The sequence below is a fragment of the Engystomops pustulosus genome, chromosome 3 (assembly GCF_040894005.1).
Source record: "Engystomops pustulosus chromosome 3, aEngPut4.maternal, whole genome shotgun sequence".
Lineage (NCBI taxonomy): Eukaryota > Metazoa > Chordata > Amphibia > Anura > Leptodactylidae > Engystomops > Engystomops pustulosus.
The window spans coordinates 141,893,923-141,907,474 of record NC_092413.1 but is presented as its reverse complement, the minus strand read 5'-3'; the positions used below and the strand labels follow the sequence as shown (position 1 = coordinate 141,907,474).

Below are 13,552 nucleotides of genomic sequence, written 5' to 3'. Positions count from 1 at the left end.
AGTAATGAAATGCCTTGCTGCAGCAGCCCCCCTAGTAATGAAACACCGGTTGCTGCAGACCCTCCAGTAATAAAATGCCCTGCAGCAGCAGGCCCCCTAGTAATGAAATGCCCTGCTGCAGCAGACCCCCTAGTAATGAAATGCCCTGCAGCAGACCCCCTAGCAATAAAATGTCCGATGCAGCAGCAGACCCCCGCCCCTAGTAATGGAATATCCAGCCTCACATTGTATAAAAAAATAAACTTACACACTCACCTTCCGACGCTCCGTATGGCTCCTCTTCCTTCTCCACTGATAACAGAGCGGACAGAGACGGATTTTTTGTGCTGAAAAATTCTTCTTGTACACAAGTATATACGGTATGTGTTGTTGACAATTCTATATCTATTTATCTGCAGATAAATTATACATGGGACCTGGGCAGCTTTATCATGACTTACAGAATCTGCTACATGATTTAGACGTCGTAAACCAAATTTCACAATTAACATCACAACTAAGAGGAAACTACCAGGTAAGAATTAGCAGTTTTATCTGACTCCTTACACTTTAACTGTAGGAAACTTGATCCCATGAGTAAGACCAATTTTAGCTTTTTTCCTGGCACTGGGAAAAGTTTAAATGTCACCCCAAATAAAATAAAGCCTATCTTTGATCCCCTGTTATATTTTGCCCACTGAAAACAGTCCCACACAGCCCAACGGGTTCAGAAGGCATTGGCTTACAGAGCACGCTGAGACAGATTATTATTATAGTGGCATCTATTAACTTACATGTGACAATATTCTCCATCTGGAAGAGAACTTCATTAAAATTTCTCCCATCCATTAATTAGCACTGCTGTATTTGCTGTGCTCCCAAATAATATATTTGCCCATATTCTTGATTCCCCCACCAGACTAATTATATACAGCCCCCAATATCCCCATTTTCTGTTCCCCCTCCAGTTTTATTATATAAAGCTCCCATATACTGACCCCACCACCAATACCACCAGTGTAGTTATACCCCAAGTCCCATAAGCAAGAAAGCCCCTGTAGTTTAATTCAGCTCTGTATATATACAGGCGGACCCCTACTTAAGGACACCCGACTTACAGACAACCCATAGTTACAGACAGACCCCTCTGCCCACTGTGACCTCTGGTGAAGCTCTCTGGATACTTTACTATAATCTCAGACTGCAATGATCAGCTGTAAGGTGTCTGTAATGAAGATTTATTGATAATCCTTGGTCCCATTACAGAAAAAAATGTTAAACTCCAATTGTCACTGGGGCAAAAGAAAATAATTTGTCTAGATCTTCAATTATAAAATATACAGTTTCAACTTACATACAAATTCAACTTAAGGACAAACCTCCGGACCCTATCTTGTATGTAACCCGGGGACTGCCTGTATATCATTTGTGTCTTATAGATGTTTTCCCACGAAAGAAAATTCTCACATCTCAATCCCCTAGTGATGTTAACACAATAAAATTATTTTAATTATTTTAACCCCTTACTTTACAATTTCCTGATTTTTATTGCTGTTTTAGTTCCTATCGCTCTCTATGCTGCTCAGTGTAAAATCCCAGGGTGTGGGCGCGTCCTCTTTAAGCAGTCACATTATGACCCATCTAGTTCTGTGGGGTGACAATGTGGTTACCTCATGGCAGATACATCCCTGCTTATGAGTCGGATCTGTGGATAATGTCCTTTTATCTTTTTTTGTATTCCTCACTCTGCACTAGTGACAGTTGCAAAAGTTATATGTGTTTATCTATAGACTATAAACTATGAAGATTTAGAATTCATTTAGCTCCTGTTTGGCCTCTTTTATGCTGGCCACCTGAAACATATTTGTACTTCTAATAGGATGGAATTATACACTTCGCATATTTAACCGGTTCGCGACCGCCCGCCGTGTATTCACGGCGGCGGTCGCGTCGCGCTGCATGGAGAGGGCTCACGGGCTGAGCCCTCTCCATAGCCGGTAAGTCTTTGCTGCATATTGCAGCAAAGGCTTACCGGTAACATCCGCGATCAGTGCTAGCACCGATCGCGGGTGTTTTTACACCGTGGGCTGCCAGCAAAGCTGCCGGCAGCCTCAAACAGATAGCGGCGCATGGGCGCCGCCATCTTACCTGGGATCGCCGCTCCCCGTGACGTCATCGGGGGGCGGCAATCCGTCTCCATGGTAGCCTCGGGTCTTCCGAAGACCCGAGGCTATTTCGTTTTAACCCCTTCATTACAATGTGCTGATAGCACATTGTAATGAATGAGTTAGAAAATCCCCATATACTGCCATACTGTAGTATGGCAGTAAATGATTGGCTCGATCAGACAACCTAGGGTTAAAGTACCCTAGGGAGTCTGAAAAATAGTATAAATAAAAATAAAAAAAAGTTTAAAAAAAAAAATTATAATAAAAAAACCTAAAATTTCAAATCACCCCCCTTTCCTTAGAACTGACATAAATATAAATAAACAGTAAAAATCATAAACACATCAGGTATCGACGCGTCTGAAAATGCCCGATCTATCAAAATATGATAACGGTTTTTCAATGCGTTTAACCCCGTAACGGAAAATAGCGCCCAAAGTCGAAAATGGCACTTTTTTGCCATTTTGAAAAATCTAAAAAAATCTATAAAAAGTGATCAAAAGGTCGTACAGTCCTAAAAATTATATCATTGAAAATATTATCAAATTTCGCAAAAAATGACACCACCCACAGCTCCGTACACCAAAGTATAAAAAAGTTATTAGCGCCAGAAGTTGGCAAAATCAAAAAAATAATTTTTGTACAGGAGGTTTTAATTTTTGTAAATGTATGAAAACATTATCAAACCTATACAAATTTGGTATCCCCTTAATCGTACCGACCCAAAGAATAAAGAAGACATGTCATTTGGGGCGCTCAGTGAAAGACGTAATATCCAATCCCACAAGAAAATGGCGCAAATGCGTTTTTTCACCATTTTCATTGCATTTGAAATTTTTTTCCCGCTTCCGAGTACATGGCATGGAATATTTAATACCATCATTATGAAGTGCAATTTTTACGCAGAAAACAAGCCGTCACACAGCTCTTTACGTGTAAAAATAAAAAAGTTATAGATTTTTGAAGGTGGGGAGTGAAAAATGGACATGAAAAAACAGGAAAGGGCCCGGTCCTTAACCGGTTAAAGTGAACCAAGAATGTCATTTTTACCTGGTGATAGGTTACAGAAGCCTATACTAAGTTGATTTAAAAATGCATTTGTTAGCATTCTGAATCATGGAGTTACTTTATTACACTTTATTTTACATTACCTTTCTCCCTGCCAGTAACGTGTGGGGAGTCCTACTACTGCACAGAAGCCTGTGTGTACCGTAGTCCTCCTTGTGCATTTTTCCTCTCCTCCAAACCATCCCCTTCCTCCCCTGCCTGCTTAATGCACATGACAAAAAGTGGGGAGGGGTAAGGGAGCCTGATCAATATGTGAAATAAAGGTTTATAATGAATCAGAATGCTGACAATGCCATTTTTTAAATCGGTATAGTGTAGGCTATGTGAACCTGTCACCAGCTAAAAATGATATTTTTGGTATTCACTTTAACCCCTTCCCGACTTGCGCTGTACTAGTACAGCGCAAGCCGGGTCCCAGTGCATGAAGAGGACTCGCGGGGCGTTTATTTGTTACTCAAAAAATAAGCCACCACAGAGCTCTTTTATGTGGAAAAATAAAAAGGTTCTAGATTTTTGAAGGTGGTAAGTGAAAAATGGAAATTAAAAAACTAAAAAGGGCCAGGTCATTAAGGGGTTAAGAATCTATATACTCTTTGAAAAAATAAGCATGCCTGTAAATAATTCCAGGGGATAGCTATAAACCCAATTTAAGCTTGCATGTTTGTCAAGGGATCTGGAGGAACAGCAGTTGGATGATGCAATTGAGGCTGTATTTAAGGGGGCAGTCCCTGCTGTGCTAGGCTAAAATTTACAAGCAAATTCTTTTATTGGTGACATCTCATGAAACCTTCGTGCACTGAAGTTGATTGACTAATCTTGAACACATCCTATGGAGTTGCCCGGAAAGTGTTTGCCTTGGTAACCAGACAGTCTGAGGATATGTGAGGAGGCACACTGTGTAACAGTGTAAATGTCATGTCACATCTGAGCCAAGCCTCCGATCACTTTACACCTTCTCCTTTTCACTAAATAAACATTTCTCCTGAGGCATTGCTTAGTCAATCTTCACTAGCCGAGAAGATTACCAAACCTAGAAATAGTGAGAGAGGGCAAAAACACTTGTCAGTCTGTATAGTAACCACCCTGCTGATAAACATGTGTGCAGGGGAAGTGTCTAGCATGGCACCCATGACATAGAAATGCCCTATCCTGCAGACAGGGAAAATACTTAAAGGACTAGTTGTTGTGAGTCCGGGTATTTTCCTAAAGGAATTTTTTCCAATTTTTATATTGATAGATTAAAATCGTTTAGAGAAGCAGTCTAGCAGTTCCTCCTAAGCCCTTCTGCTTTGTAAAGTACAACAGTCATAAAGTCACAAAGGTGACCCTTTAACGGTCTGTATGTACTCCCATAAAACCTTCAATGTGATTGCGTAGCAAATATAGGCTGTCCCTTACTTAAGAACACCAGACTTACAGACGACCCCTAGTTACAAACGGACCTCTGGTAATTGGTAATTTACTGTACTTTTGCCCTAGGCTACAATAATCGGCTATAACAGTTATCACAGGTATCTACAATGAAGCTTTATTGTTATTTCTGGTTCTTATGACAACCCAACATTTTTAAAATTCAATTGTCACAGAGACCAAAAAAATTGTCTGGGGATACAGTTATAAAATATACAGTTCTGACTTACATACAAATTCAACTTAAGAACAAACCTACAGAACCTATCTTATACGTAACCCAGGGACTGTCTGTAACTGGGAACTTTTGGGATTATTAAAACCAGTGGCTGTGCTAATTGGATGGAGTTTCTGAGGAGAAATGTGGAAATATCATAGTAAGATACATGACTGCAGATAGTCTAAGATAACACTCCATTATTAGTCGTAAATTACTTGGATTTTCAGTCACTTTCATATTGCCAAACAAATTTGTATTAAAAAGTGAATGAATAGCCTTAAAGCCTCTTTTTACTCTTACTACAGAGAAGTAGTAGATTCTTAGAAAAAGGATTTATCACAGATATTGGTGTATCTTGTATGTAGAAGGCCACATTGCATCTGTTTTGTGAGCTGATATGTAACTGCCTAATCCTCTTCTAGAACTTGAATCCTGCAGTTGCTCAGGACTGGTCTTCGGGCTTACAAAGACTGATCATGAAGAAAGAGAATGAAATCCGAGCTGCAGACCGCTGCAGAATCCAGCTCCAGCTTCCTGGCAAGCATGACAAGTCAGTAGGGTTTGTTTTTGATCATTTTCTGCTATGGTTTTCATATACAGCTTAATTTTAGAAGCCATATAAATGTTTCCACCTATTCCTTTTATCTTATGTTATGTAATGTTTTCCAGATCAGGAAGACCAACCTTCTTTACTGCTGTCTTTAATACTTTCACTCCTGCTGCAAAACAGTCGTGGATCAATAATTTACAGATGGCAAAACTAGCTCTAGGTAAGCCAAATGGTTCTGATGTAGAAGATCCCTTTCATGTACCTAGAAGAGTAAATGATTGCATAGGCTGGGAAGCCTGCTTTGTGTTGGTCATAGCTGTCAGTTTATTTATTTACTGTCTTCATTTATAGTAGGAAGTTTCAATAAGGTGTTGCAAACTGTAAGCCTTGGGCACTTTGGGCACTCAGGTCATGTGGCAAAACATTGTCACTGTACCATCGGTACAAGTTGTATTGTATGGCAATACTTTTCCTGCAGCAAAAAATATCGGGTCCGTTATATTGTACTTTATTCTTCTCTGCTCACTGGCACATGACTTTGGAGGATATTATTAATAGGCAAAATGGTTATGGTCACATAAAAGGGGTAATTCTAGAATGGACACTTCATACCGTCCCTGAGGGGTCTACTAGTTTAATGGGGCAACATTTGGTGACAATGTCCCTTTAAATATTGAATAGTCCCAAGATACTTTTATTACGTTAGTTTTAAGCTTATAGTTATGCATGCAGAAAACTCATGCCACTAGTCAGTAAAACCTATTGGAAACATTTATAGAAAGTCTTCCTGCCTGCAGTGTACCCCACAACAAAATTCTTAATAATTATTATGCCAAGCTCTTTTCAGGCACCTCAAACACAGATCACTGTTGCACCCATTTTCTTTTTACTACACTTTATTTTTATGGTGGGTCTCAATCATTATGTACATGGTCAATGCTATGTATAGATGAGCAGCATTAAAGGGTGGATTATTTTTCACATGATATATTCTTCCACTGAAGCCATCTTGGTTTATGGACACATACAGATATGTTTTCTCTCCTTGGCTTCAGTAATATTATACTGATGCCTTACTGAACTGTTCTTTTCAATCTGCTTTTTCACACCTGCCCTTCTTTTTTTGGTTCACCACCAACATTGGATTAGTGGAAAGAAACTGAAATGTGAATGTAAAATAACAAAGACTCTAAACTCTCCTCTCTCCATTCCCCAATCTATTGTAGCGCAGCCCATCACCACCGGTCTATGCTTGTATACAAAGGCTCAATGGTGATGTGGCGTCATGTTGCCATAAGGCTAAAATGACTAAAAGCTCCTAGACTTTGAATATATTTTACAATTACAAATTACACATCTCTATTCATGGTTAAAGTAATAGAATAAATGTTTGTTTATCTTTTCTATTTCCTGACCCAGGAGAGGAGAACCAGCTGGGTTGGTTCTGTTTAGAAGATGAGGGAAACCAGATCAAAAAAGAAAAACACCCCTTACTTGTAAAGCACCTTCCAGTTATCATGTCTAAGCAGCAGGAGTTTAAGGTAAGTGTCTTGTAGATTGCAGCCATTCCAAGTTATCCTTGGTATCCTTGGCAGAGCTGCTTCAATCTTTTATTTCACATTAAAACTCCATCTTGACTTGGCATTTATAGAACATAGACTGCAGGCCCATCTGGTCTTGTCAGTAAATATGTTACATCCAGACAGTCGGGTCTCAGATGCCACTGCACATATTTTTATCACCAGGCATGACCTATCTTACCTTCCACATGATTAATGCTTCTTCATGTTAATGATACCTGGTGTATATGATGTAGGATATTTATAGCTCCAGGTATGGACGTAATGTCCTCTGATTTATTTTCAGATTGAATGTGCCGTCTATAATCCCGAACCTTATCTCAGTAGTGAAAATGATCCTGATACTCTTTCAATGCATCATGGATTTTTGTGGGTAAGTGACACCTCTTAAAGGTTCTGATTTGTAACAGGTTTGTCTTCTTTCCAAATTGTCCTTTTGCTCTGTTCTGTAATACTAGAGATGCATTGTAGAAACAGAATCAGAATTTACAAGCGAGTGCTTTGTACCTTGGAAAAACGAACCCTTCTGCTGTCTGGGGTTATAAGGCTGCGGTCACACGTGGCATTTTGAACGCGTTCTTAAGCAGTCCGTCAAAAAACACATGCGTTTTTGAAAAACACAATCGTTTTTTGAAAGCGCATCCGTTTTTGACAGGTTTTACCAATTATCTTAATTAAAACTGGTCAAAAACGGATGCGCTTTCAAAAATGCATGCGTTTTTGACGGACTGCTTAAAAACGGGCCAAAAACTAGTTCAAAACGCCACGTGTGACCGCAGCCTAAGACTGCTTTTATATTTTTAACATGCTGTATTAAAAAGTCAGAACATAGACACCTCTTACATTGTGAAACTGCCACACAGCACTATAATGTCATGGGTGCCGCCAGATAGTGTTGTAGTAAATGCATAGAAATAAAAAATTTTGTGCTTAAAGAGGGTCCGTCAGGCGAACACCAAAAAATAAATATATTTTTCCATAAACTGCCTTTAAAAAGCATTGCCCCTATCCTTTCATTGCCCCTCTACATGCCTGTAAACTCAAACTATAAGGTCCAAAAGCTGTATGCAAATGACCTTAGAGAGGTCCAATGAGACATTATCATAGACAGAGACCTGATGACAGGTGTCCTTTAAATTCAGTCAGGGTACTAGATGCACAGAAAAATAACGTGGTCTCTAGTTGTACTGCCTCAGTTATCTATATGCTGAAGAGTTTGTAAGGGCTTATAAAAATAAAACATATCTGTGTATGGGGTAGTTTAGTCCCATTCACTTAATTGCCGTGAGGTTTCAATACAAGACACAAGCTAATCCTTTTATATTTTGGAGGATTGGGCCTTTTTGGATGCAGTGATACCTAACAATTGTGATAGTGTTTATTTATATGTGCTTTTTATTGAAAAGGGGGGTCTGAATAATATATCCTTTTTTATACTACAGTATTGTAGTATATTGCAAATACACTACTTCTATTACAGGCTAACATACAGATCACTTGTTGACAGGCATAAAACCCCCCATGATCCTCCCAACTTATTACTGCCCCCCAATTGTGATACCACTATCTTTCAGGGCTGTTTACTAACTGTGTCAAGACACCGGTCCTTGTGAAGAGAGATCAATTTATTTTATATTTATTTATTTTGTACACCAGAAGACCTATTATAAATTGCTTCTGGTAGGTTTTTAAAGACATAAAAAATGATTACAAATTAATCAATTTCTTGATAGACCACACCTTGAATATGGGATCCAATATTCAGACTTTTTCTCTCTCTTTTTTTTTTTTGCAACTTCACCAACCATGTAGCTATACACAGAGTAGAAAGATTACACATATGATGTATAAATACCATGCCATGCTGTAGACGTCATGCCTCTTTCTCTTTGTTCTATTTAGATTGGCAGCTGCACTAATCAGATGGGTCAGGTTGCCGTTGTTTCACTTCACAACCGTAGCCCGAAGGTGATAGAATGCTTCAATGTAGAATCCCGCATACTCTGCATGGTCTATGTCCCAGAGGAAGAGACACACAAACTGTTAAGTGATGTCCCAGATACTGAGTGTGACTCCACCCGAGCGCCAGATGTGCCTACTATTTGCCTGGGCATGGAAGAGGGAAGGTAAATGTAATTGATTTGAACGTGTCTGCTGTTAAACTGAGAAAAATGTTAATATTATCATAGGAGCCATAAGCTAATATGCAATCTTCCAGTATCGTAGAGATTTCTGCCAAAAGTAATACATTTCTTGGAATCATTTTTATGGTTAACTAAAGATGCAGATTTCAGGCTAATTAAAGAAATGGTAAGAACTTGGAGTGGACAGCTTTCTACTCTACTGGTTGCCTAGATACTAGTATTTATAATGTCTATCTGCATATTAATACTCCAAGGCCAGATGTCTTATATCATAACACTTTGGTATTATTAGTACTGCAGCTATAAATGTTTTTAAGAATATTCAACAGTGCTTGCATGTCATTAAGGGATATATGTAGATTTCAGTGCAGTACGTTCGCTTCTCCATTAAATTTAGGAAATATGTATATTCTTGTTTTTAATCTGTTTTCCCAGTTGATGCCATTTTAATCCTTTCCTAATAAAAAAAAGGCATTTTTTGTTCAGGAGACATGTTTTCAAAGGAATTATTGTGTTCATACAAGATTGTTCTAGAATAGCACAAGAATAGCTCTGACATTCCCTTTAAGGTGGATTTTTTTTACATTTTAAAATAGAATATAGCACAAACACAGACAAACATCGACCTTAGTTGCTGGAGCATAAGAAAGTACAAGGCTCTGATAATGTGCATTTCAGTGAATCACAATTTAATACATGAAATAGAGTGAGGAGGCATCATAGTATGTGCAATATACACCATCCCTCACTGCTATGCCAAGACAAGATGACTAATCCACATCACACACATTAGGCATCCAGGCATTCATAGAGAGAACTAATCCACTTCCAAATATTAAGCGGTATGCGCAGTAAGCCACAATTCCCAAATCGAAGAGAATCGATCCAGGAAACCACAGGCTACATAGGTTAGCTTATACACTGGGAGATCAGCATTTTTCAATGCAATCCTACAGGCTAGAGTGGCAATCTTAGGGTTTTTTTAATCAAGCAACATCACCTTTCTGCCATAGAAAAACAGGGTCTTAAGAAAGGAATGAATGGCCGTCCAATAATCCTGAATGGACGGACATTCCATGAGGAAAAAGGTGCCAGCGGCCTTCCTACTAGGCATTAATAAGAGGAAAGCTTGTGCATCCTTCTTAGTCTCGGGTAAAAAAAACTCTGCAGAGCCATTTATCTTGAATGAAACGGTCGCAGGTACCGATCTCTGTACTACGCCAGTTATGAACTAATTCTTTATAATATTTCTCTGCCATACCCTAAAACACTTTTCCAGTGGAGTAGGATGTACATCAATTAGCTGTTTATAGAAAGTGGAGAAAGGTTGAGTGAGGTCTTTAGCACACATTCCAAAGAAATATTGTCTTAAGCAGGACACCCCTCCAAAATGTTGCACCAAGGCATGTTGGAGCTGAAGCTAAATCTAGAAAGCTAGATAGATTCATCTAGGTAGTATTGATGAAGCAGCCTGGTACAAATGCTGTCTTGAAAATATTAATCCTACCCACTAATGATGGAGGGAGATTCTCCTAAGGTTTGACATTGTTAGTTACAAAATGCATAATGGGTACGATGTTGAGGACATGAAACCTGGACACATCTCTGTGAATCCCAAAACCCCGGGCATGTAAACTGCTCCGCCACCAACAGGCCTGTGGACTGGCAGATCAGTGCAGGGTCAAAGACTTCTACAAAAGAAGAACTGGCTTTTGCCAGTGGACCTGAAGGCCAGTAAAGCCTGATTTAGCAAGTTACACTAAAAGATCCCATGAGGCAATGATTTGCTCTCACAAGATACCTGGAGATTGATGAACAAGCTCCGGAGGTTAATATCTGTACTTTCCCCTGACATAAAACCAGATTAGTATTAAGTAAGATTAGTATTAAGTAAGGGGCAGCTCTGAAGCTTCCGAAGCTCAATTAATAGTTAAATTGGGGCTAATCACATTGACCTGAAATTTGTACCATTCTGCAGGAAACCTGCTAGTGAAGAGATAAAGGAGCATACACTCACCTGCCACTTTATTAGGTACACCTGTCCAACTGCTCGTTAACACTTAATTTCTAATCAGCCAATCACATGGCGGCAACTCAGTGCATTTAGGCATGTAAACATGGTCAAGACAATCTCCTGCAGTTCAAACCGAGCATCAGTATGGGGAAGAAAGGTGATTTGAGTGCCTTTGAACGTGGCATGGTTGTTGGTGCCAGAAGGGCTGGTCTGAGTATTTCAGAAACTGCTGATCTACTGGGATTTTCACGCACAACCATCTCCTAGGGTTTACAGAGAATGGTCCGAAAAAGAAAAAACATCCAGTGAGCGGCAGTTCTGTGGGCGGAAATGCCTTGTTGATGCCAGAGGTCAGAGGAGAATGGGCAGACTGGTTGGAGCTGATAGAAAGGCAACAGTGACTCAAATCGCCACCCGTTACAACCAAGGTAGGCAGAAGAGCATCTTTGAACGCACAGTACGTCGAACTTTGAGGCAGATGGGCTACAGCAGCAGAAGACCACACCGGGTGCCACTCCTTTCAGCTAAGAACAGGAAACTGAGGCTACAATTTGCACAAGCTCATCGAAATTGGACAGTAGAAGATTAGAAAAACGTTACCTGGTCTGATGGGTCTCGATTTCTGCTGCGACATTCGGATGGTAGGGTCAGAATTTGGCGTCAACAACATGAAAGCATGGATCCATCCTGCCTTGTATCAACGGTTCAGGCTGGTGGTGGTGGTGTCATGGTGTGGGGAATATTTTCTTGGCACTCTGTGGGCCCCTTGGTACCAATTGAGCATCGTTGCAACGCCACAGCCTACCTGAGTATTGTTGCTGCCCATGGCCATCCCTTTATGACCACAATGTACCCAACATCTGATGGCTACTTTCAGCAGGATAATGAGCCATGTCATAAAGCTGGAATCATCTCAGACTGGTTTCTTGAACATGACAATGAGTTCACTGTACTCAAATGGCCTCCACAGTCACCAGATCTCAATCCAATAGAGCATCTTTGGGATGTGGTTGAACGGGAGATTCGCATCATGGATGTGCAGCCGACAAATCTGCGGCAACTGTGTGATGCCATCACATCAATATGGACCAAAATCTCTGAGGAATGCTTCCAGCACCTTGTTGAATCTATGCCATGAAGTACTGAGGCAGTTCTGAAGGCAAAAGGGGGTCCAACCCGTTACTAGCACGGTGTACCTAATAAAGTAGCCGTTGAGTGTATGTCATCCGGTGGTATTTTCGACCGAGGGGCATATACATGGGCATCATAACGGTCTTATAGGCTCTACATTCTTTCAAAGAGTCAGACACTCCCCAATATGCCTCGTTCTCTTGTTGGCTGCTAACCTGAACCTGTATAATATCTATCCAGAAATTATTCCGTCTTCAGACACTCCCTGGACTATCAAGAGGCTGAGTTAGAATCACTAGTAAGGGAGCATGGTCTGAGATGCCCCTAGGCAAATACAGGATGACAGCCAGCCTCAGGAGATCACTTCTTGCAAAAGTCACATCTATCTTTGAAAGCTACTAGGTAGCCAAAGAGTGACGGGAGAACTGCCACTCATTAAGGTGATGCCACCGCCACACCTCTTTAGGCTCATTTTCTTACAGTCTTTTATCCCCTAGGGCAGTGATGGCGAACCTTTTAGAGGCTGAGTGCCCAAACTGCAACCCAAAACCCCCATTATTTATCGTTAGGTGCCAACCAAAAATTAAAGCTGTAACTTATTGCTCCCTGTTCAACAACTCTCAATCAGATTGGCCTCCTGAGGAGAGCAACACAGATGGAAAATTTCCATCATTTTAGCTTCTTTCCAGTGTCCCTCTGCCATAGGTTCGCCACCACTGCCCTAGGGTATGGAAAGGGTTCTAAGGGTCAAGAGCTATTTTAGTCATCAGTGCCTGCAACATAGATATTAAGAAATGAAGTGGAAAATCTACCCCTTCATTTACATAATCCAGTCCCCTGATTGCTGCATGCAGTACTATGTTATTGTTTAAGGGGTCTAAGTGTACCCCATGAAGCATAAAGGGGAGTGCTTTACTCACTAAGATTGAAACACATCTAGCATGGTTAGAGTAGATGATGTGTGACTAATCCAGGTTCTTCTGCCCCCCTAAATTGTGCGATTTAAAAAAAATAAACACCAGCACCCTTTTAATGTTGCAATTCATCCCCCTCATATTCAATGAAATTTTGCTGCACTCCCCATATCAAAATATATCAATCATAATAAGAAAATGGATCAGTTTTCCGCAGCAAGACTAGCATAAGCAACCACACACACCACAAAGGCAAGACAAACAAATCTAATCCCCCCACCTTGCCTAAACTACCCCAACCTGTCCGGGCCTAGGATCCAAGAACCATCATATCCACTAGTCATACAGAACCCAAAAAAGGGGAATACAGTAGC

General features: G+C 40.3%; 1 protein-coding gene across 3 annotated transcripts in view; it reads left to right on the top strand.

Annotated features, from left to right (window-relative positions):
* Positions 1-13,552, top strand: part of ARHGEF10 (Rho guanine nucleotide exchange factor 10) — a 126,618-nt gene that overhangs the window by 97,305 nt on the left and 15,761 nt on the right. For all 3 annotated transcript variants that reach the window (XM_072142331.1, XM_072142330.1, XM_072142329.1), the window contains 6 exons: positions 399-514; positions 5,268-5,395; positions 5,515-5,615; positions 6,815-6,936; positions 7,262-7,348; positions 8,878-9,101. In XM_072142331.1, coding sequence (XP_071998432.1) covers positions 399-514; positions 5,268-5,395; positions 5,515-5,615; positions 6,815-6,936; positions 7,262-7,348; positions 8,878-9,101 — 778 coding nt within the window. The remainder of the gene's footprint in view (positions 1-398; positions 515-5,267; positions 5,396-5,514; positions 5,616-6,814; positions 6,937-7,261; positions 7,349-8,877; positions 9,102-13,552) is intronic.